The following is a 24,961-nucleotide window of genomic DNA, read 5'->3' on the forward strand; positions in this document are numbered from 1 at the left end:
GCTTTGATCTTTAGAAACCTAAGGATTATATACCTGAAAAGTACCAAAGTCCAGAATAAGAAGGTTGGATTTTTCATGGTGGAAACCCGTCTGTGGTATCAGAAGATAAGAAGGTTTCAGATTAATCCTCAAGTCAAGGACTTTGCGAGTTTCAATAATATGTGCAAGCCCTAAAACACAAAACAAAATGAGGGTATTTTTAAAAATCTTGAGTGTGCAGTGTAGAAAATGGCGCAGGCTTTAAAACAAATAGATGTTAAACAGCATTCAAAAGGTCATTTGGTCAGTCTTCTGTAATCCCTCTATGTAATCAAGCGAACACACATTTCTGGAAAGATACCTGTGGCAGTCCTCTCTTTAATTTCTTCTAGCTTGGAAAGAGTGGCCGTTGTTAAGCGTTCAAGGTCCATGCCCTTGCTTGTCTGGAAGAATTCCACCATTGCGTTTATTGTTTTCTGCAAAAGAAAATTTTGTTTATGCAGTTTTCGTAATGGAATTGCAAATCCATAAATAAAAAATACAGGACTTCAAGAGAAAGAAACACTGTTAATCATTACTGAACAATACTCACTGCATCATATATAATTTCCACAGGCTGTGATTCAACAAAGAATCTCTGATCTGCAGTACTGTCCTCTGGATTATTCTCAAATTCTATTTTAAGCAGAGATGATCGTGTGTCCCCAATGGAAGCCACGAGTGAAGGAACAATGTTCTGCTGTCTCAGACCAGTTACATACCAGTGTTCAAGCTTTGCTTCTACCCTGCAGGTTAAAAGTTGACAATCTGAATGCAGAACTTATACATGCAGTTAAATATTAATCAATATTACAGGGCCTAGACTTGGCCATACCAAATCAGGTGTAAGGAAGAACAAAATCGGAAAAGAATTTGGCAGAGCACCACTTTTCTGAATGTGTGTGTCTGTAAGTAGCATCAGTTTAAGGAATAAGGTAACGGTATGTATAGATGAACAGAATATGAATGATTCACTTTCAGTTAGTCCACCATGCCTTATTTAGACATAGAATTGCTCTTCTGGGCTGAGCTCAAAAGAAGCTAATTTTGCTTAACAGTTACAGCCAGCTGTGCACAGCACTAATTGGCTGAAATTTGTGATGTCAATGAGCCTCCACACCTCTGCCCCAAATAACTTAAGAGGTTGTCCCTTTTTTTGTTTTTTTAAAATAGAATGAGGAGAATACACATAACGAGGAGCATATACATATCTAACCCACATGAAGCAGGAGGGATAGCAAGCCTATGCACTTAACTGGGAATCAAAATTTATGGCACATATATCTGTCTCTGCTTTGAAAAGAATAGATATAATCTGAGACAGAATCCATTTTTAGATTTCATCATAGTGTCATCCCAATATATCCTAACAAGTTATAGATGGGTTTCAGCACCCCTCACACCACTCATTTAATGGCAGATACTAGACTTGGAAAGTTTCATGTCTCTAATAAGAACTGTCCAAAAAAAATCACTAGTTTAAAAAAAGAAACATGAAACAGATAATTTAATTTAATTTCTAATCACCCTTCACCACAAGGTTCAAGGTCGGGTTACAGCAATGTAAAAATGCAATACTAAAATCAGTTAAAACAATTTGCAACCAAAGGACTGGATTAGTTTTTTCTATGTGCCATCAACCACATACCACTACCACAACAGAAACTTACTTAAGGGCTTGTGCTCCTGGTCTCTGTGATATTTTAGTGCTTAAATCAATTATCTGGATTTTAAGAGTGTCTGGAACATTTCTGTCTTCTTTAATTGTAAAGGAAGTGCTTAAGAGTTTCAGGGATACCACATGGGCAACATACTAAACAGAAGATATAAGCAGTAAAGAAAGTTAGCCATACATTTCATTGCCCACTGTACTCATCAATGTCTACTTAATAAACATATATACAGCAAAGTATAATGGTAAGACAAAACTAGTATTTAAAGGATTCTTGAAAAATATTAATTACTCCAAAGTTTTCTCTAATGGCTGGACAGGCTAAGTTCCAAGATGCAGCAAGACTTTATTGATGGCAAAGTGCGCTAACTCTTCTAAAGCATCAGGGATGAACCAAATTGCAAGGTCGGAAGACTCCAGTCTTTCAGCAAGCACATGTCTCAAAATATCAGTGTAGGACTAACAAATTATCATTGGTGAATACTCCATTTTAGAAACCAATATCCATTACATTATTCTCCCAGAACATTTAGTTTAAGCCTAGGCCTCTAGCCTTTGCCTAACTATGTATGTATTGTGACCAGAATGGTGAGGCATCTGGAAAGTCTTATGAAAACAGGCTGAAGGAGGTAGGTATACTTAGCATAGAAAAGAGAAGACATGATTGTGGTCTTGAAATGCCTTCAGAGCAGTTAGGTAGAACATGTTGCTCCAAGAGGCAAGGACTAAAACCGATTGCAGGGAAGCAGGTTTGAGTAAAGCATTAGGAAAAACTTGCTGAGAGTACGCACTCTTTGACAGTGTAACAGAATACTTCAGGCAGTAATGAGCTCTCCTTCACTGGAGGTATTTAAACAAAGGCCAAACGAAAGGTCATCCGTCTAGGATGCTACAGTTTCACTGAGAAAGGGGGTGGACTAGATAGTTCCCAAGGTCCCTCTCAACTCTATTAGCCTACTTTCCATTCAGTGGCCCTGAACCATTTGCCAGTGACAAAGCACCCAGGCTTCAAACTACTTTACAAGTTAATGATGGTTCAATAAATTTATCTATTAACCCTAGGAGTGCTCAGCCTCTCTTGCATCCATTTTTAAAAAATAATTGTTATTAAAGATTTTCTTGATTTACAAAAGTAAATTGTCTCTTTTTCAGGTTTCAGAGTCTTTTCTACAGATCAATTACATTTGATGTGAGATATTAGTATTGTATACAGTATAAGGTTGGGGAAGAAGAGGTGGGGAGACTGACATGGGGACAAATGAAGAGGACCCCTTCACACCAGTATGACTCTCCTTTATACACAGCCCAATGAAACAACAAGAACCCACCAACAGCAAACAAATCAATATGACTAATTTGACCCAACAATTTCTCTTGGATCCATTTTCATCCAATGTAAAAAATAAAAAAGCCCTTAGAAGAAAATAATAATTTGGAGAAAAACAACTGCCATACACACACATGATATTCCTACATTTATTAAAAGGTACAAATACCTTCTTGGGTAAAGATAGATTGTGAGAACTGTCACTATAGCCGATGGCAGTGAAAAGCTTCGCCTTCTCTTCTTGTGTCATGAGATCATCAATAGCTGAACAAAAGGTTTGAGATATTGTCATTAGCTACTCATTTCAAGTGCTTGCTTATTTTTACAATATTTTCACATCACTTGCAGTATTTGAAGAAAAGATTCCACTAAAACTTCTAGTGAGATTTTATTGAATAGAAACCCTGAATTGCTTTACAAATAGACATGAAGTGTGGGTGTCTCTTGTTCCATTTTTACTGATGAACTCTGATATTATTTTATCACTGAAATGATGCCACAAATTTAAGGAAAATATAAGAGCCACTATAGCCAGTAATATGAAAATTTGTGCAATCCAGGCAATCCACATAAGCTAAGTATCTAGTGCCCCAGTTACTTGTAGATGCAAACCTACTTTCAGGAACTGAAAGTTCTTCTTCATCTTTTTTCTTAGATTCCTTCTTCCCCCAAAATCCACTAAACCATCCACCACCTTTCTTCTCTCCATCAGTTGATTTCTTTCTCAACAGCCTTTGTCCTGACCTTATAACCTATAAATCGGAAAGTTAAAAAAATGCATGAAAGAAAAATTAGATACACTGTGGCATTGCAACCGCCAATAAGCAAAGGATGCACAAGAGATCACTCCTAAGGAAAAACTGTAAAATGAGTGTTGAATGGCAGACTAGTTTTTATTTTTTAAGCATTGCATGTTTAAGTGGCCATCCTTTCGCTTCCAGAAGACAATTTTTGGCAAAGGATAGAATGGAGATGTTTTACTACTCATAAATAGGCACTATGCAATAGGAGTCTGCAAGAAGAACAAAGGTGAACATCTTACTACAGAATCCTAGTTGTGTTGATGGGAGCCAATTTCAGCCTTTCCCTAGATGTTCCCTAAAGTGTTACACCACTTTAGCCAGAAAGCATAATGGAACAGGTTGTTTTTTTTAAAAAAATAATCTGGTAAAGATAAAAACTGGGTAAGTCGGGAGCACCCTGGAGAGTCCTCTCAGCTTGCAAGGGGACCCTCCCCAGAGCCCAGAGAGGGTCTCCTCATGAGCCAGAGGTGCAGCAGGCCTTTCTTGAGGTTGCTCTGCCTCCCCGCCTAACAACTGACAGGCAGACAGATCGGACGCAAGTGGAGAGCTGCCTACATTCATTGTAGTCATTTCTTAACTTTTAGAAGCAATGAAAAAAGAAAAAGTAGAGCTTACCTCAGTTTGTGCTTGCTGTCTTGCTAAAACAATATTGAACACATCTAGAGCTTTTTCTAAATCCTGTGGAACAAATGCATAAAAGCAACTTTAATGTAACATTTTAACAGGGCAGTTAGCAGTTATTTCAGCAAATCTCATCACTGATGTGTGTATTAGGACCAGTCATGTGCCATCCAATGCCTTCAAAGGATGCTACCTGAATTTAATTAATTCAATTAAGCCACTTTTATTTTTATTTTATTTTTTTGCTTCACAACAAACTTGCTTTACAGTCGTTTCACAAAGCTGTGCATGGTACTCATACTCATTAGTTATGTCTAAGCACTCAACAGTATGAAGAAGAGCAGGGACAGGGAACCTTCAGCCCATGGGCAAAACTTAGCCCACCAAGGGTCATAATTTGGCCCGTGAGGCCATTTCTCCCAAACCATGGCGACACACCACCACGCCACACACCTGACATCGTGGGACATCGGGTGTGGTGCAGGTACCACTGTGGCTTCAAATGAACAACCAGGAGCTTAAAGTGAGCTCCCAATTGTTCCTTTGCTGAAGAAAGGTGCACAACCCTATTAGTTGATGGGTGGTGATGGCATGTCTTGCTCTAGAATGGGGGAGTGGTCTCTCTTTTGAAAACAGTCCCATGCTGCTCCTTAAACTTTTTGTTTTTTGGAGGTTCAAAAAACAGCATTCTGAAGTCCCAGCAACTGGTCCCTGTGTGTAATAATGATGTCAGATGATTGACAAGTGGGCAACCCCACCCGCTTGTCAAATTTGGCCCATTTTCTGCCAAGCAGAAAAAAATCCCCTCCACTGGCATACAGCCTTAGCCTCTTCTGCTACATTGGTGTAATTTGGGAATAAGGGTGAAATTGAACTAACTGCTTGGTCTGCATCTTAAGCTGCCCTTTCCCCATGTCTGAATTCTGTTCAGGGTTGGCATACCAGCTGCAGTGCGTTGTTAAAAACAGTTTAAGGTTGGGGGCCACTGGATGGGGGAACATCCATCCTCCCTTCCTCTAAGGAATGTGTGTACATGCATTGATAGGTATAAAGTCAGTGCTGCAGTCAGCAGTGTTTTAGGTCCAAACTTATTATTCCTCTTGCAATACCATTTCTATTACTAGTAGAACTGTGGATAGAACTGAGTTGAATCTCTCTGGATATTTGGATCTCTACCTCTAAGACCAGAGACCTGTACTTAGTAGAACACTTCATGATGCATTAGCATCTCTTACATTTATGTAGTTAGTGTGTTGGACGTGTTTTGTATTTTAAGACAATAAAAACTTTACACTGAACTGTGTGGACAAGGAGATTTTTAACCATCAACTCTGGAAAGGCTGACAACTGGAGGGCAAGAAGACACTGAAGCTCTGCTGGACTACTACTCTGCTAAAGCTGTGCATACTCTGCTGATCACGCTGGTCAAGGTGTAACATCATATTGCCACCATAACATAATAACATGCTATGTATTTATATCCTGCTAATAGTATCCAATGTTGCTTAGCACCTACCATAAGTAAACTCTCAGTCTCATTCTAACAAAATAATTCAGCTCTTATTGTTGAAGCCAGTATTAGAAAATATAGCTACAAAATGATTTCACAAGGTAATATTACACATGGATTAAAACATTGCCAGAGTAGAAAGAAATTGAGAAGTTTTTGTATTTGTGGGGGTGTCACCCCTTTCCCAGTTTATAGCAATGCATTGCATTTACAACACCACACACTCTAGAACCACATCAAATACCTGCAACTGTCTCTGTGTTTCTTCTGATACTTTGGTTTGTGTCAGTTTGCTTTTATAAACATTTTTGTAACTTTTCAGAAGCTGCCGATGATGCCTTATGTTACTCCATGACCACATGCTGCTGTATCGTCTGATATGGACTTCAAGGATGCTATTTCCTGCATATTTCCACCTGCAAAAAAAACAACAAACCCAATTACATTTTCAATACAAATGACAAGATGAGAAATTGGTGCAACCTGGAATAATACTACAGAACAGAGACTGGCAGAAGAATGCAATAGATGGGGCAAGGGATCTCAAGTTTCAGAGGTTTCACAGGAGCAGCAAGTAAATTACTTTTCTTTAAAGTGGGCTACTGAAGCAAAGAGAGCTTGGAGGGAAACCTGGAGTGGTTCGTGAAACAAATGACAGTCCAGTTCAGGTTGCATTATTTCCAAAGATGCCATGGAATATAAACTTTTTTGTTCCCCATTTAATTTCCAAAAATCTGAGAAGATACATCCATTGCACATACTCAAAATATTTGAGAGTTGGCTGCTGAGAGTCCAGTCATGGGCTTTGCAAACTGGGAAGAAGCCACAACTCCTCACAGGAAAAATAAGAATTCCCCCTGTAAGAACAGGCTACAACTGACATTTGACACGTATAGGATATTGGCTATACCGCGTAGGGAGGCATTTAGCTTAGTCATGTCAGGGATGATGAGAGTTGCAGTACAAAAACATCCATTGACTCAAGATTGAAGAACATGGGACTAGAGGGGAAATCACTCTAGTTTCCAACTTAAGCACAAAACTGTTTAATATTCTTATAAAACAGTTGCTACCTATGTGTCAGTTTGTTTCAATAAAATAAGCCAACCAACAGCCTCAAAAACAGGGCAAGATAACAAAAGGGGTAGTAGCAGTAGAGAAGGATTTCAATTTCTTAAAGCTTGCTTTAGAAAAAATGGGAAAAGACCAAGAGAGACCTGATATTTCTTATGAACACATCCTACTTTCTCACAGATCACCGTGTATGCATGGTGGTGGACACTTACAGCACATACAGGAGTTCTGTTTGACCATCCATGTGAAGAACACTTTAGGAATGCTGTTAGCTGTCCTGAGTTATGAGAATAATTAGCTATCTTGCCATAAGCATGTAAGAAGATTAAAAAGCAAGAAAAACAAATACAGAAAGGTCTACAACTTACCACTGTTTGGCATTCTTATGCAGTGGTACCTCTGGTCTGTACTTTCTGTATGGGAAATTTCGAACCATATAATCTATGGACTCCAGAAGGTCGATCATACTAAGGTACTAAACAAATGAAGGGGGACATGGTATCTTACCACCAGGAAATGACAGTATTTAAAGCATTCAGCTATGAGACTAAAGATTGCCATACTAGAGACAAGACAAAGGTCTATTTAGTTTAAATAACTGTATTGGACATACAAGTATCCTTTTCTTATAAAGAAAGAAAGGAATAGCCATCACTCAGTAGTTGTCCCTGGCACAGAGGTATGTTGTGTCAGAATACAGAAGTCCTAATTTTTAGCCAACAGATCTTTCTTAACAGACTCAATTCAAACCATATACAATGGTACCTCCAGTCACAAACTTAATTCGCTCCAGAGGTCTGTTTGTAACCCGAAACTGTTATTTTGCTAATGACGCCTCCTGCTGCTGCCGCGCTGCCGGTGCGTGACTTCCGCTCGCATCCCGGGGCAGAGTTCGCAACCGGGAGCATCTACTTCCGGGTTAGCAGAGCTCGTAACCCGAAGCATTCGTAAGGAGGACGGTACATAACATGAGGTTCCACTGTACTAAGAACATGAAGCTTTCTTCAGAACTTAAGGCAAATTAATGCTGATCACAATACAGTGGAACCTCTGGTTACGTACTTAGTTTCAGAGGTCTGTTCTTAACCTGAAACTGTTCTTAACCTGAAGCACCAGTTTAGGTAATGGGGCCTCCTGCTGCTGCTGCACTGCCGCCTGCGATTTCTGTTCTCATCCTGATGCAAAGTTCTTAACCCGAGGTACTATTTCTGGGTTAACGGAGTCTGTAACCTGAAGCGTATGTAACACGAGGTACCACTGTACAGCAAACCTCTATTGAGAGAAATACATTCCTTACACCAGGGATGTGAACCTCTGCCCTGTGGGCCAATCCTGTCTCACCAGAGGGTAAAATTTGGACTGTGAGGTCATTTACGTCATGCCACACCCACCTATCAAACAGCTGGTGATACTGGGCAGAGTCAGCAGATTGGGGAAAGAGTTCTAACCTGCTGAGTGCTGCTTCACCAACACATTCTCTATAGGAAAATGCTGAAGAAGCAGGACCTAGACACACACGCTTCACGGATCAACTGTCAGTTATGTCAGTCATGATGCTGATTGACATGTAACAACCCACCTGTAAAAGTTGGCCTGCAGGGTGTGGGGAGAAAATGATATGGCCCATCAGACCAAACAGGTTTTCCACCCCTGTCTTTCACCAAACTGGGAGAAATACATGTTCCTTACTCTAAAAATGCTCAAGAAAACAGGCTCTATCACATTTCACTAGTTAAACATGTAGTTTTATAACGTATTTATAAGGTATTTGTCCTCATACACATTCCTCCAGTATGGTTTGCGAAGTAACAACATGAGCAAGTAACTAAGAGCAAGCCCTACACAGGTGACTGAAGTTAATGGCACAAAACTAAAAGAAGATCATAAAGTTGCAAGCCATCTTACCTGTGGCTTGGTCAGTTCAACTGAAATGCTCTGGACTTCCATGCTCCCAACAATCTTAGGAGTTTGTAGTTCAAGTTCTGCATGAGGGTTAATATACAGCTTTGCAGATGCTGATACTGGTTTAAATACTTTAATGGGGGGGGGGAGAGAAACAAGTCCTTAAATCAGAATTAGCATAATACTATGAAAATAAGTTAAAAGCAGTGCTGCACTATACAATATACTGTAAAAAGTAACTACTGAAGTAAAGAGTTGCTGCCCCTCACTACCAGCAGAGGCAAGAAACCCAAATTCTGTCCTTCATACTTACTATACTGATCATTTGGAGGCTCTTGGCAAGGTGAAGGGACTCCCCTTTTCAAATGCTCCTGTAAATGACAAAAATAAACTTTTAAACATCTGAAACATGCATATTCAAACTGGGGCACAGTTAGAAACTGGGATGGAAAAGCTATTCACCACATGACTCCTGGAACTTGGGTTGTGGTCGCCAACACAGAATGTCTAATTGCATTTTTTTTAAAATCAGCAACACTTTCTATTTATTTTTGGGCTGCAAGCTTGCCACAGGCTACGGAGCCTATACGCTCAGGCTTTTCGTTTAACGTCTCCCCCACCACCACCACCACAGCCTTCAAGAACTAACGCCTGCCCTCTTCCCAGGACTACCAGATGCTCAGTTTCTGAAAGGATGTGCCTTAAGCTAAATCACTGCAAACCCATGATGGGCACATGATATTCTTCTTTATTTCAGTGTGCCCCTCACAAGGAAGTGAAAGGTCCCTCACCCACTACTATTTCCCCACCTTTGGTGTAACTTTCAGCCAGGCTGCTGCAGTGTTCCTTTCCTCAAAGGCATCCTGCATGGACCCAGAGGCGTCGCCTTCCCCTGTGCAGTTCCAAATGAGTCTCCCTTCTGCACAAGACATCCAACAAGCCTACCATGCCACCCACCACTTCTGTCCCTTCTCCTCAGTCCCCTACCTTGGAATGCCAAGGAGACCCAAGCAGACCAAGGGGGTCTGTATGTTGTACTCGCCCTGGCGCCCCATTGGTGCTCACTGGAGGAAGGCTGATGACCAGGGCTGTCTTAAGCATATCCGCTGCGTGGTGCAAAGCTCCCTCCGGCGCGCACACACACACACACACACACACCCGTTTCCCAGAGCTTTTTAGGGAGGACAGCAGCAATTTTAATCCGGAGTCTCAGGTACCAGAGACAGCAACTAGACTTCTGTAATTGTTCACAACTAGACCACCCCTTGTTGCAAAACACGCCTGCTGCCTGGTTAGTTTCGAATGCTGAACTGGGGTGTCAGGATTGGTCATTGTCCTCTTCAGATCACCACACAAACGCTTCTTGTTCTTTTATAACTTTTTATTGTGTATTAACAAAACAATCTTATAAACAGTTCTTAACTATTCTTCCTCAGAGTCACTTATTTCAGCTACCTTCTGAGCTCTGCTTCTCCGTGACCAGCCACTCTCAAAATGGCGAAGGCGCCCTTCCCTTCGTTTTCCCGCTAGAGCTGGCTTGTATCTCCCCTCCTCCGAATCTGAGCTAGAACTGAACCCTTGCCTTTCCTGGGAACATCCTGTCCCTCCCTGTTGTTCCTGTTGCTCTCTTCTATTAGCTTCACTGCTCTCCTCCCCCCTTGGGGAAAGCTTTCTCCCTCTGAGAAACTGGAAACTTCTAACTCTAACTCTTCCCTGGCATGGGGGGTGGGATCGCTTTGGTGAAGCTCAATTCTGACATAATTGTCTCACGACTTCTGAGTTCCAATTCATACATATAGCTTGCATATAATAAAAATATTTACAGAAACTGTTCCACAGCTTTTTCTCCAAAACAGTATTACATTTTCATAGATTGTATCTCTTGTGCTGAAGACTATCAAAAATAGTATTCCTGTGTTTTTCAAAGTAATCCCAATGAACAGAACTTGCATGTAACCATACCTATTTGGTCTAAATTTTTCACCTACTGCTTTGAAAGGCTGTATGTAAAACATGTAGGCTGACCATCTAGACAACCGCAAAGGAAAACATTGGAGGAGGATGTGGGAAACAAGTTGCATGGGAATCAAGGTGTGGGAAACAGAGGAAAACAAATGTTTCATTTGACACAACACAACAGAAATAAATATGAGGATTTAACTCGCAAGTAAGCACATTAAGAATTGAAGTATGATAACTCAAGCTAAATGACACGAGATTTCCCCTATTTTCCTTCCTCTATAAGAAAATATATTGCAAAGCTGGTAGATTACTGCAGTACCAAGAAATAATTCTGCAGATGTGAAAGAGAAACACAAAATTAAGCCATATTAGTATTTCAACCAGGAAAAGGTGGCCATAAATTTATGAATGTTCTCACTTCCCTGTTACTTATAAAATAATGCAATAAAAGAAAGGAATAAATAAAATAATGCAGTAAAGGAAAGAGGTTGTTTCCATCATGCTATTTGTGTTGTGATTTAGCTCTTGTCTCATAACTGTGTCGTTAACACTCTTTGGAATGAGGATATTAGCGATTCAAAAACCAGTTTCCAAAACAGACTGATACTCTTGTTACTGAGACACACTAGAGTTTATATACAGACATTTTTTAATTAAGGAATTGCAAACAATCATGAATCTAAATTATAAACTGTAACAGGTTCTGCTCACTGTTAGATAAAGCGTTCTTATCATTGAATCCCCAACTTCCTGTTTAGATAGTAGGATCTCATGACCAGAGCCATATGGCAAAAACATTCAAAATGAAGCAGAAGCTGTACGTATGCAATTGTTGTTCATATGCACCATCTCTGCAAACTGATTACTTAATATATTTGTCAAATATTTATGTTCCAAAGATTTAGACAGCATTGTTTCTACAACCTGTATTAAGGATTTGGAGCCAGACTTTATGCCATTTGGTTAATGGAAACTGTGAATGCATTAACTGTTCCTGGTCACAGAATCAAAATGAGTAGTTCTGCTTTTCCTTACTAGGTATTGATGATCATTATTTTGCGCTGTTGACTTGATTTTTATTCTTCTCAAATTCTATTTGCTAGGACTGATTATCTATCAGATAGCTATTGTCCCACTGCATTACTCATGCTGAAGAAGAAACTTGCCATTTCTTCATACATGCTATTAAGCCTATACCACAAAGCATATCTGTTATCAGGAAAATTAAATCCTCTTCCAGTGTAAGTGACTACATTATTTTAAGCTATTAGGCACAATGCCCTAGGCTACAGTTGGGTCTTGTGCTGACCAAGAGGAAGCTCCCTATCTAGATTATAGATAGAATCACTTCATTGAAATAGTTCCTTTCTATTGTGTTAGACAAAAATGAAACTTCTACAGGCCAGCAGTTTGAATATCCATCCCAACTCAGCATATTAAAAGTAAGTATGTGGACTTATACACCATAGGTCCAACTTACTGCTCTCTCAGATCTCAGGCATTAATCTTTCCTAACCATGCTTGAGGAGATCTAGATTCTAGATCCCTAAACTGGAGAATCCAGGTACTGAATCTGGAAACAGCTGCATACAAAGCGCGCGCGCACACACAACACCGGAGCAGTCTAGTGCTTTGAGCAAAGAGTGCCACTTCAATGGCAGTCTCAAAAAGATGGCAACCATAAGCAATGCACACCTGGAACAATCAATTAATGCGAACTAGAAAAAGAATGCAAATCAAATGTTTTCTTCTTCTTCTGGGAAGCATGTAGAAAGGCTAAATGTATGCCTGACGGTTCCAGAAAAGCAACACAGCCACAAATGCCCAAGACCTGGGGTGGGATATGGTCTAAAGACACATGAGGTAGACACTTTGCTGAAGCTAAGGAGGTCTGCGTCTAGGCAATACCTGGATAGCTGTCTGCCTAGGAATTTCAAGTAAATCACCTTCCATGACAGAAGAAAGGCAGGATACAAATGTAAGTGGGAAATTTATAGAATGCAGAATATAAATCTGGATAAAAGTAAATAAAGGCTGAAGTTCAGTGGTAGAGCACATGCTTTCCATGCACAAAATCCCAGGTTAAATTCATGGCATCAGTCACAGGGTTACAAGGCTAGGAAAGGTCTCTGCTTATGGTTTTGGAGAGTAGACTGTAGCAGGTAATCCAAGTCAGTATAAAGCAGCTTCAAATGTGGGGGAAACTAAAGAGGAATTTGTGAAATCAAGCATGACTGAGTGGGCACAAGATGTGGGTCACAATATTGATTATGAAGTATGGGGAAAGCTGTGGAAAATAAATTTGAATTTTATGGCATGATAAAAGAAAATATTATGAAAATGGCCCACAGATGGTATTTAACACCCACCAGATTGACGAAAATGTCTAAAAAAGGAAAAAGCTGTATGTTGAAAGCGTAATGAAATTGAGGGATCTTTTATTCACATGTAGTGGTCCTGTAAAATCATTAAGGCATATTGGGAAACTATATATGATGAATTAAAAAAGATACTTAAAAAAACTCTTGGGGATACCAAGAAACCAAAAGAGCTTACTACTATATGCCACTGCCACAGCTAGAACCTTATTGACACAAAGGTGGAGAACAAGTCTAGTACCCACTAAGGAAGAATGGCAGTATAAAATGTTCAAATATGCTGAACTGACTGGTATGACGAACCAGATAAGAGAAAATGAAGATAAGGAATACAAGGAGGAATGGACAATATTTACTGAATATTTTAAGAACCTGTATAAACGAATACATAGCTTAGCAGGTCTTGTGTAAACAATCCAGCAGAGTTGAAATAGACACGAGTTTTTAATAGATAACAAATTGGAGGATTAAAAAGACGTGGATTACGCAGAGTAGTAGAAAAGCAAAGGAACTAGGAAAAGGGTGGAAGGGAAGTCATATGGTGTATGTATACGTGCTGTATTTGGTATGAAGTTGTAAGCGGGACAGAGGGAGGAAAGGGGGGAGGGGGTTAAATATGCTCTCGGTTCCTGTTTTTGAAAATGCAAATAATAATAAAAAGCTGCTTCAAATGATAATAAATAATTCTGAAGCTTCAGCCACATCATAATTAGTTGCTATTTAATATTTATGGCAACATAAAATATGAAAATCACAACATATGTAACAATAACATACTAAATATTAGCAAGAACCATCTGTTGTCCATTAAATGTGTTAGCTCATTTTCAAGTAATCACATTACTGAAGAAGCCTGACAACTTAATCTGCTTAACAGCTAAAAGAGTGTTTTGGCAACCAAAGCCACCTCAACAAGGGAATGGGGAGGGCATATACTGTTTCGGGCAAACATAGTTCTTTAAAAAATAAAATGAGTCTATTCAACAGCAAGGCATTTAATATTAAATTAGCATTCAATAATTTTCAATCAAAAAGACAATACTTTATCCCTTGCAGGGCAACTCTTAACCATTGCAAAAGAGCTTGCTTCTTTATTTAAACAGAAGTTCCTATACCACCTTCAGGGGGGGCTAACAAAATAAAATACATGATTTAAATATACATCAGAGACAGAAACCACAAATAAACACAACCTTTTAATGAAATATTAAAGGCACCCCTGCTGTAAGAGATGGGAAGGTTTGGGGTGAGGTTTACAGGCAGGAGGGGGAGCGGGTGGGTGGGTAGAGGCCCTAAGTAGGGGAGGGGTCAGCCAGCAACACAACAAGGGTGGCAACCCCCCCCCACACACACACAAACAGAGGGGCTTTAACTTACCAGTATTTCTTCCCTGGAAGCATGATAATACATTTCACTCTGCACATTCCAGTAGGCACTGAGAGAATCAAGACGCAGAAGCTGAAAGAACAAACACATCTCATCAGCTGTTAAACTGTACAATATAAAATCTTTCACCAAATAGGAACATCTTACTTATTTTAAAAGTAAGAGTGCAATTCAGTCCAAGCATCTAAAAGCAAACTTTACATTAGAAATTACAGTGAATTCAGTGGTGTAGCCATTCACTAGGTATTTTGTGGAATACTGTATTTTGAAGAATACTGTATAGCTAAAGCATAAAGAAGGTAGAGAGAAACAGTGAAGTAGTATGAAATGTTTCCATGCTAGGGTATTTGTTAATTCCTGATAAGCCAGCAAGCATGGTGAATTGTAATTGTTATGTACTAAGCTTGGATCCTAGAACAATAGGCAAGTAGGATCCTAGAATACAACAACTGATTGGCTTGCAGGAAAAGACCAATCAGGCTCCAGGAGGAAGTTATTCAGCCTATTAGGCTGGTAGGATCGTAGAATGCAACAACTGATTGGCCTGCAGGAAAAGACCAATCAGGCTCCAAGAGGGAAGGAGAATCAGCCAATCAGACGGGACTCATTGTGTAAATATTGTATATAAAAGCCTGAGGTTTGGGGGGCAATTCAATCACTGTTTTACAAGCTGCAATAAAGAGCATGAAATCACTACAGGACTCAGAGTATATTTCAGTAATGTTCAGATGAAGCCAAGTTTTGCTGAAAAGCAGCTTTTCACAGTTAGACTGCAGTACTCACAAGAGAGGAGCAGCCTCTACTGTTCAAGTGGGGGTAGGGACAAAAATACCACAGGTGTAACAAAAATAGCTTTGAATCCTGGTAACTGGTTAACTAAGAAATAAAATTTCTGCTCTTAAACTTTGTATCAGAGGCTCTGACCGTACCTTGTAAATGATTTTTGCAGCCTCATTTAAAATGCAAGGAGTCCAGTTTTCGTTAGTAGTCTGGAAATAGAAATAATTGAATTTAACTTATGTTTGTTTTCTTTCAAACGCTTTGTATGCTATACTACCCACCCCAGGTAGTGGATACCAGGCATTTCCCAAATAATCTCAGGACGAAAAAGGTTATTTGGTATGATCCAACTTCTTTCCCATGTTTTGACAGAACAGCATTTTGAAGAATCCATTTTTAAAGATCAGGTAAGTAGTATAAAAAATTTAAAAATATTTTCAATAAAATAATTCCCACATAAACAAGCCCTAATATTTCAGGGGATAGAGAGAAAACAGAAAGCTAAAGCACTATGGGTGGAATCCAGAGTACAGTAGCTAATCTGCTTGCCAAGGAGTTGTTCTAATCTTCCCTTTTCCAGCAGCAGTATCCTATAAGTACCCACAAGTTTTGAGGCCCTCCAGAGCAAGGACCACATGAGGAATGGGGCTTCCACTGGAAGCAATTACTGTCCCCTTCCTCTGAGTTTAAACTCTGCTGATTTCACATATGAATATTTCCTTCCCTTGGCTCCATTTCCCCCCATATAACCCACTTCTTTGCTCCAGAAAGAATACAAATGAAAGATGATTTTCACAGATGACAGCGGTTTTCATTTGCATCAACACTGAGGAAAGAGTTATTTTCTAGACGATTCCTTCTCGGCCAACAATCTAGAAAAATATTTTCTAGGTGACCTTGACCTCTTGCATTTTTTCCCTGAGGCTACTGGGAAACTAGTAATATTTCATTTTTTCATACAATAAAGCGGAAATCCATGGTTTGTCTTTGATCACACAGCAACCTTATTTCCAGGCTGTATTATATGAAAAGCTCATAATAATTATATCAACATTTCCATTTACCTTTAAATACAAGTACACATTCCTAAGTAAATTACAATTCTCAAACTAATTTCCTCTTTATTTAATCAAAAGCATGGAAATATGCTTTCTTGGTCGTCGTCCCCTCAAAATTTACTTGAATTCTACCGGAAAACAGTAAGCATTACCAGTAAGCTAAGCTCCCCCAATGTCACTCCTAAGGAAATTGGTCGGCTAGGATCTGTGATCTAAAAACAATAAAAGTAGGAATTATTATTATATGCAATATGAAACATCTTAGAACATTTTTTGTTTTTGAAAGCCTTACTTACAAGTGTAAAAAAAGAAGTATTTGGGTAATATCCAGCTAAGTAATACCCCGTGTAGAACCAATGAAATTAATGGACTTAAGTGTTGATTGCCGTGGGTCTTGTCTAGATTACTATAATGTACTTTCCACCTTTGAAGACAATTTGGAGGCATCAATGGGCATTGGAGGCATCCAGTGTTTAAAAATCACTTCCCCCACCACCGCCATACAATCCTTGCCGAAAACTATGGTCTGCTTCAGAGACCGTTCTCAGAGCCTCTCGCCCTCCTGCAAATGTGTGGCACAGGACAGGGCCTGCCCAGTGGTGGCACCCAGAATTAGGTTCATAGGGAGACTCATCTTCCTGAAAGGAGCAAAACCCTTCTTAGTTCAGCAGCCTCGTGCTGGACACTGCAACTTCCAACTGCTATTTTAGATTATGGTTAACCTGGATTATTCTAGTGATGTTGTAATTTACTATTTTATTTTGATATTTCTTGAGTTTTGTAAACCAACTCGATTATATGCTTTATTAAATGTTATGGGGTGAACAGTGCAAAGGAATACAGTATAATTAACTTTGTTTGCCACCACTAAAAGGAATTCACATTACTTACATCATCCTCATACTTTATATGGATGCTTGTGATTTTGACTTGTACATTTTTTATAACTTGTGTTGCAAGCTTTTCCAAAAATGTATCTTTCTTCTCTTCTTTTGGTTTATCTAAAAACATAAAAAGTGCAAGTCAGCCCCAACTGCAAAACTTTCATTTCATTAAAGATTCAAACTATGACACTAAGCAACATTTAATAAAGCAACAGTGAGAGTGAATACCTTTGCTTTCTAAGATTCCGGATAAAGGGGGGGAGGGATTCTGTTTAAGTTCCATCTTCTCTACATGGGCCAATTTATATTTATATTTGAAGGCAAGGAAGGGAATAAACTTGATAGAAGGTCAATGCTCTCAAGTCAGGCATAGGCAAACTCGGCCCTCCAGATGTTTTGGGACTACAACTCCCATCATCACTAGCTAACAGGACCAGTGGTCAGGGATGATGGGAGTTTTAGTCCCAAAACATCTGGAGGGCCAAGTTTGCCTATGCCTGCTCTCAGTAAAACACAGACAAGAATTCATTCATCGAAAGGGCCCCCAAAGTGCTGTTGTTTTTACTTAAATTGAATCACGTTCTACACAGTACTGATTTCAAGTTGCTATTATATCTCCCCAAGTTTCTTGCCATCTGTAGGAGGCTGGCGGGCCACCGGAATTGGTTCGGCAGGCCAGTTCTCAGAAACAGGCCACCATTAAGCCACACTCCACACACAGGTTTAATGTTACATGAACTAGCTTCAGGCAGGTATGCTTCCTCTCCCCATCTCCAGTGCAGCCACAAGGAGACTGTAAACTTTCACTTTTGTTTAACATGTCTGAATATTAGCTCTATAAAGTTGCCTTGTTTCCATAAACCACAGCGAAGACCAAGTACAGTGCTTCAAGGTTCAGACATAACATTAAACCACAGTTACTTAAAAATTGAAGCAAAAAATTCCAATCTGCTCACTGCAACAGTGCTAGAAAGGGGGAAAGGAAGTACCGACATCTAAGACTCTGACATGTAATGTTAAACCATAGCTCAGCATTACATCCAAACCAGGTCAGTGAGCGTTTCGTTCACAGCATCCAGCATTCCCCCAAGTTAAACAGAAATTTGTCAGAAGCCTCTAAACCAGGCAGAGGTTCTTTTGACCTACTTTCAACACATTTCAGATTCAGTTAAAATAGGGTTTTCCCTCTACATAAAAGCACTGTACAATTGTCTACCTCCAAATTAACAGTCAAACACAACAAATATTTCCCAGACTTACTCTTGCACAAGAGTACACATTTTTTCTCAGAAATTTCTTCACCCTACATTTTATGTTGCTTGTTTCCCCATATCCTTATCAGCACTTTACAGATCAAAACCACACATCTGCACTGACTTCTACAGCAGTAACTAGACTGTTTTGCAGCAAAACAACATGAAGTCTTGCTCCACCTTAGAAACCAACCAAATTTATTTATGTCTTCATAGACTGGAATCCACTGCACTTGATGTACCTGAACCAAGTCCACAAAAGCTTATCCCATAATATACCTACTGGTTTCTATTGTGCTATAATTGTACTTACTGTTTTATAACTGTATTAAGGCAGCTTCAGACTTACCTTACCTAGCCCAAGACCCTGAATAATTGTCAATGAGTGCTGAATGTTGATTATTTATTTTTATTTTCTAAATATGAGCCTACCCTTAATGCCAAAGTCTCAAGGCAATTAACAAAACAATTAAAATGTTTAAAAAACACTAAAGTGTTTGATAAAAACAAGAATAAAAATACATGCAGCCAGTGCTTTTTTCTAGAAAAATAGGTGCTGGTACTCACCATGAAGTTGTTACAGTAAGTGCCACACTTTTTAACAAACAAACAAAAAAAGAGGTGTCGGTACTGCGTAGCCTTGAGTACCCCCTGAAAAAAGCACTGCATGCAGCCAAGAATAATTAATAACAAGGTGGGAGAGGGCGATTATAAATTATAAAAGTATTAATTATAGAAGCACCTAACTAGCATTCCAGGTTGCATGAACAGGGCAAGCTTTCACCTGATTTCTCCAGGCACCTAAAGTACTGGGAGCACACCTGGAGAACATGACTAAGGCATATGAATTTCACTCAAGAACTATTTCACACAAACCTGAAAGCCTATGCCAATACAGTGGTACCTCGCAAGACGAATGCCTCGGAAGACGAAAAACTCGCAAGACGAAAGAGTTTTTCGTTTTCTGAGTTGCTTCGCAAGACAGATTTCCCTATGGGCTTGCTTCGCAAGACGAAACGTCTTGCGCCTTTTTTTAAAACCGCCAATGCATTCCTACGGGAAACCGTCAATACACAGTGGTGCTTCGCAAGACGAAAAAACTCGTAGAACGAAAAAACTTGCAGAGCGAATTAATTTCGTCTTGCGAGGCACCACTGTACCCATTTTAGGAATGACTCCAACAAGCAACTTGTAATATTTAGCCCATTTACCATCTTGAATAGTGAGATGGAGAGGCAGTCTAAAAACTGTAAAATATCTGAACATCAGATCCTTAAAAGGCAGAAGGCAGTAAGTCTCACACATTCTTATTCAAGTATACAGCCAGAGAGCTCCAAGCAAGAGCTGTTTTGCTAAGGACTGCTGATCTTTGCAAAAAATGGGGCACAGAAATAGGGCAGAAAACAGGCTGTTTGGTCAGTTTCAGTTTATACTAACCAAGAACTATCAAACAATGCTTTCATCATTGCCATAACTGCTGAAAGGCAAACGCTCAGCAGGACTGTGTATGAATATCCAAAACCGTAACATTCTTTAATTAATCAAAAGTATTGCTTTGATCACTGAGAAATATAAACAGCTCAGCATAAGATTAAAAGGTCACAAATGAATGGAATGAGAGAACAGAATGTCAATAAAAGAAGGGGACGTTCTTTTTAAAACACCTGAACACCTTTTCATTAGCACTGGAACATCTTATGAAGAAGGTCAAGGACAGAAAGGAAAAAGTACATTTATTTCTGAACTTCAAAGGGTATCAGGTAAACTAAAACAAGTGACAAACAGATGTTAGGGAGAGGATTAATCTGAGTGATGTTCTATTGGGCATGGACTTCAGAATGGTTTAGGCCTGTGGAAAGGAAATACTTGGATGATAAAAGAGGGAGTTACAACTGAGAAGGTAGTCCAAATGTGTCAACCATCTGGAATGATAATGTGAACGAGTACACTTAAGTATGAACCTACCACAGACTTATTTCCGTAACAAATGCATCATTTAAAAATGAAACTAGCTGTGTTAAACCTTTCACTACTGTGTTCACTGGAATTCATTCAGGGGAAAGAGCCCTTAATCCTCTTGCAACATCAAATCTGAACTGCTATTGCTGGATTGTGCCCAACTGAGGCCAAACTATTCAAACACTAATTTGAGCAGGAACTACCCAATTTCTGCTTTAATAGACATTATTATTGTAATTATAATTAATTTAAAATCAATGTAGTTTGTTTATATCCAGTAAAGTCAAAGTCTGACTAACTTACTTGCTGGCCTAAAAGAAGGTTGCACATATTACTGCTTTTTTTTTTTTTTTTTTTGGTTAGCTTATAAAAAGAAAAGCAACAGAAAAGAAATATTCAACACACTGTGCTAGTTATACCCACCTTTTGAGTGACCATTACCTTTAAATGATTTCTTAAAACGCTTTTTAGTCTTTTTAGACTTACGTCCTTCTCAATGTAAGCAATTTTACAGAAAGAGGATAAATTACAGTTAGGCAGGCATCATTAAAGAAAGCAATGAAAATAAAGGAAAACAAAAAATAAGATTACTTAGGAAAGACATTTGGAGTATAGAAGCATAGAGTTAGTTTGCAGCTCCAGTATAAAACCATTTCACTATTTAATACTATTCTTTTTTTCCAAATGAGACTATAGAAAATGGATTAACAGCAAAATTATAAAATCTAAAGAGGGACTACAGCCCTAGGCCTACTCAGAGTAGACCTACTGAAATTTACGTGACTAATAGATGATGTTAATAGGCCTACTCTAAGTAGCTAAGCTACTACAAACAAGGAAGACATTTGAGATACACTTCACTTCAGCAAAACTTCTATAATTTAAAGACAAAGTTTTATAAAAATTGCTGTATCTGCCACCGAGAAGCAGTGAGTCCACTGTGGGACAAGACTCTGGCAGACATCCAGCATTAGTCAAAATAGACTCACTGAAATCAGTGGACTTGAGTAAATTAGATCCATTGGTTTCAATGGGTCTACTCAGAGTGAACTTAGTTGGATATCTCACTCCATCCTTAAAACAGTCCACGTTCCCTAATCATCCCCAGCTGCCTGCAAAAAAACCAAAACAACAACAACCCCGGTGATCCACTTCCCAATTAGTCTGTGTATGAAAGGAGGAAAAATTAATCAGACTAAGTAGAGCAAGGGTGCTACAAAAACAAGCACAATGGGGCTCCCTAGACAATTTCAGAAAGTAGGCAAAGTTTTCTAAATACATGGGTCTCTTCTAGGCCTAGCTCTGGGGTAGTAGGAGGCTGGTAGTTCCATCAAGTCTACAACCCAAAATACTGAGATCTGGAGGCAGAGAAGACTACTGCTGGACTTAACTCTCTTTGTGAGCAAAACTGAAGAGAGAAGGGTAAACTGTCAGGGCTAAGACTGCCTGCCCATGTGCTCTTAAAAAAGATGAATATGCAGAATCCCTGCAGCCACACTTGTAGAGAAGGGAAGAGACAGGCAAACAGCATTCACAGTCTATTTATAGCCATGTCTCTCCTCTTTCTCTTTCTAAGTTTGCTTACTATCTAGGTGAGAGACTTTTACATAAGGCAAGGGGGAAAAAAACATTTTAAAAAATGGATACTCTGAAGTCATGGCTTTAGAAGAGCATATGACTCCACTTCTGGATTAATTTACAACCAAACAAGGCCATCATCTACATGTTTCATTCACAGAACCCATTCCAAGGAGACATGACTAAGACTGACATGCTAATCAATAGAATACTTTTCTTACGAAAAAAGAATGCTTCACCTCAGCAATGAGAATAATGGCTTACACCCAGAGATGTCTCACACAAGTGGAAAAACACTTCTGCTTGTGAAAGCAAGCCCCAACAATTTGTCTAATTTCCCCATCCCATGGCATTCCAGAGGATGTGCCAACCCTTGGGAGCAGCACTTTATGTGGTACAGGCAGCTGTAGGAGAGGGCGTAGAACCCAGGAAAGCCATGCTGGATAAGTGAGATTCACAGAATCTTCTCTGAATCAAACCCATTATATTTGCAACAACATAAACTCCTGTTGAAAATGCAAGAACCACAGCCTTTATATGTATGATTTTACAGCCAATTTATCAAGAAACAATGATTGAAATAATTGCAAAATATTTCAACCAGTGTTCCTTTGATAAATTGGCTTTCAGAGTCTCTGAGGCATGATTGTTTCTCAAAGTACTTTAGGGAATCAGAGCTTCCCTAAAGTTACCATTGAGAGAGTAGTTTAACATTAACCTGGTTCCTGTCACAAGAAGTAGCTTGATCTAGCAGACCAACAGGCATTCAGTTTCCCTTTTCAAATATCCTTTAATGTAATCATTAAGCATGCATACCCACCAGACTTGACATCCTTATACACAATGTCCTCCAGTCCACATATGAAATCTGAATGAGCTCCTTCATCCATATGACAGCAGTAACCAAAATGCACATATTTTAAAACAATAGAATCTACTTTTCAATCTAAACCACTTATACAGGTTTTTTAAACATTCAAAGAGAGAGAACTAGTTTTAAAATACTTAGAAAAACTATTCCACTTTCACCAACAGCCTCTTGTTTATCATTATACATTACAACAATCTACAACATCACGAGCTTCACACACTGGTTGTGCTCACACATCATGCTAAACCATGTGCAAAAGTAGGGACAGGCCCTTGGCTTGTTCCCCCTTCCCCTCTCATATGCCCAAGAGCATGAAACCAGCACTGTTTCCTATCAATTTTAAACTAACCAGGGTTTGTTCTTGCAAGTGAACCAGAGATCTTGGTTTATAACTAACTCTAGTCAGTTTCAAAACAAACCATGGTTAATTAAAGCTGAAAGTAAACAATGAAGTCCTCCTCCTAGTCCTTTGTACAAACCCAAGGCTTGCAGCAACTCCCTCCTGCTTACGCACATCAACCATGGTTTAGCACAACATGTGAGCTGAACTAATGAAAACAAATATAATTTGCTTTATCCTTGATTAGATAGCCAGAGTTAGAAGTAACTGACATTACCATTTGCATGAAGCAAAATGTTCTGAAGGTTTAATGAATAAATATCATAAATCAGTTGCATCATTACTTCTAGTCCAGCTACCAATGACAACTATCAATTTCTTCTATATAAACAACTTATGAAACCTACAACACATACATGTATGGAGTCTGGTTATAAATCCATTGTCTGGTTAAGTTGGTAGACCTGCTTTCCTGACTTTCTCCAATTAGTCAGATGAAGAATATGCAATGCAGGAGTCAATGTCCATCAGAGATAGATATATGTGTATATATAAACACACACACCCCGAAATAACACAGGTAGCTTTCACACTTCAAACACTAATTATTACAACTCCATACACTACTTTTTAATTTTTTAAAAATAGTGTAATAGTAAAAGCTTCCAAATGATGGCAATGTGAAGAACAAAAACACAAACCACCCTACAATACAGTGTGTTGAGAATGAAATTTATGAAGAAAACTAAAACAGATTTCAAACTGAAAACACATTTCAAACTCCTAGACTCTAGTATCAGGTTAATAAATACCCAAGCAACTCTAGCCATGACCTACTTCAAGACAGTGTTTGGTTAACATGCCCCTTCTGAGTTCTTCAAAAGTATCATCTTAGAACCCTCAAGAACAACCATACAATACCTTTTTCTGCTGCTAATCGCAGGGCTTCTTCGATTCTTGATAGCTCCTTTTGCTTGTTATCCTGTAGATATTTTTCTTCTTTTTCTGCATCATATTTAATGCCTAGGAGACAGAATTCATGATCTAGTCAAAACAGAAAGCCAACAAAGAGGCAAGGTATCCCTGATGGCTCTAGTTTAGTGCCTCCTCCTGACCAAGCTAGTGGCTATCACTGTTAGAAGCCATTTCAGTAAAGAAAAAAAATATGGAAAAGAACTTGGTAATTTATAAAGAGCTGGACCATAAAGAAGGCTGATAGCCGAAGAATTGATGCTTTTGAATTACGGTGCTGGAAGAGACTCTTGAGAGTCCCATGGACTGCAAGAAGATCAAATGCATCCATTCTTAAGGAAATTAGCCCTGAGTGCTCACTGGAACGACAGATCGTGAAGCTGAGGCTCCAATACTTTGGCCACCTCATGAGAAGAGAAAACTCCTTGGAAAAGACCCTGATGTTGGGAAAGATGGAGGGCACAAGGAGAAGGGGACGACAGAGGACGAGATGGTTGGACAGTGTTCTAGAAGCTACAAACATGAGTCTGACAAAACTGCGGGAGACAGTGGAAGACAGAAGTGCCTGGCGTGCTCTGGTCCAGGGGGTCATGAAGAGTCGGACACGACTAAA

General features: G+C 39.2%; 1 protein-coding gene across 6 annotated transcripts in view; it reads right to left on the reverse strand.

Moving 5' to 3' along the window:
* VPS13C (vacuolar protein sorting 13 homolog C) overlaps nt 1-24,961 on the reverse strand; it is a 103,609-nt gene that overhangs the window by 68,328 nt on the left and 10,320 nt on the right. For 3 of the 6 annotated variants that reach the window (XM_083412912.1, XM_083412911.1, XM_083412916.1), the window contains exons 5-22: nt 24,298-24,399; nt 22,986-23,045; nt 21,011-21,076; nt 17,383-17,492; nt 16,644-16,703; nt 15,583-15,642; nt 14,645-14,725; nt 9,241-9,298; nt 8,931-9,058; nt 7,394-7,500; nt 6,196-6,367; nt 4,436-4,498; nt 3,634-3,769; nt 3,187-3,281; nt 1,689-1,831; nt 572-764; nt 341-455; nt 34-170 (exon numbers count right to left, since the gene is read on the reverse strand). In XM_083412912.1, the coding sequence (XP_083269038.1) occupies nt 34-170; nt 341-455; nt 572-764; nt 1,689-1,831; nt 3,187-3,281; nt 3,634-3,769; nt 4,436-4,498; nt 6,196-6,367; nt 7,394-7,500; nt 8,931-9,058; nt 9,241-9,298; nt 14,645-14,725; nt 15,583-15,642; nt 16,644-16,703; nt 17,383-17,492; nt 21,011-21,076; nt 22,986-23,045; nt 24,298-24,399 (1,886 nt within the window). The remainder of the gene's footprint in view (nt 1-33; nt 171-340; nt 456-571; nt 765-1,688; nt 1,832-3,186; nt 3,282-3,633; nt 3,770-4,435; nt 4,499-6,195; nt 6,368-7,393; nt 7,501-8,930; nt 9,059-9,240; nt 9,299-14,644; nt 14,726-15,582; nt 15,643-16,643; nt 16,704-17,382; nt 17,493-21,010; nt 21,077-22,985; nt 23,046-24,297; nt 24,400-24,961) is intronic. The other 3 variants (XM_083412915.1, XM_083412914.1, XM_083412913.1) reach the window with 2 other exon arrangements.

Source organism: Podarcis tiliguerta (genome assembly GCF_965153285.1).
Source record: "Podarcis tiliguerta genome assembly, chromosome: 14".
Taxonomy (NCBI): domain Eukaryota; kingdom Metazoa; phylum Chordata; class Lepidosauria; order Squamata; family Lacertidae; genus Podarcis; species Podarcis tiliguerta.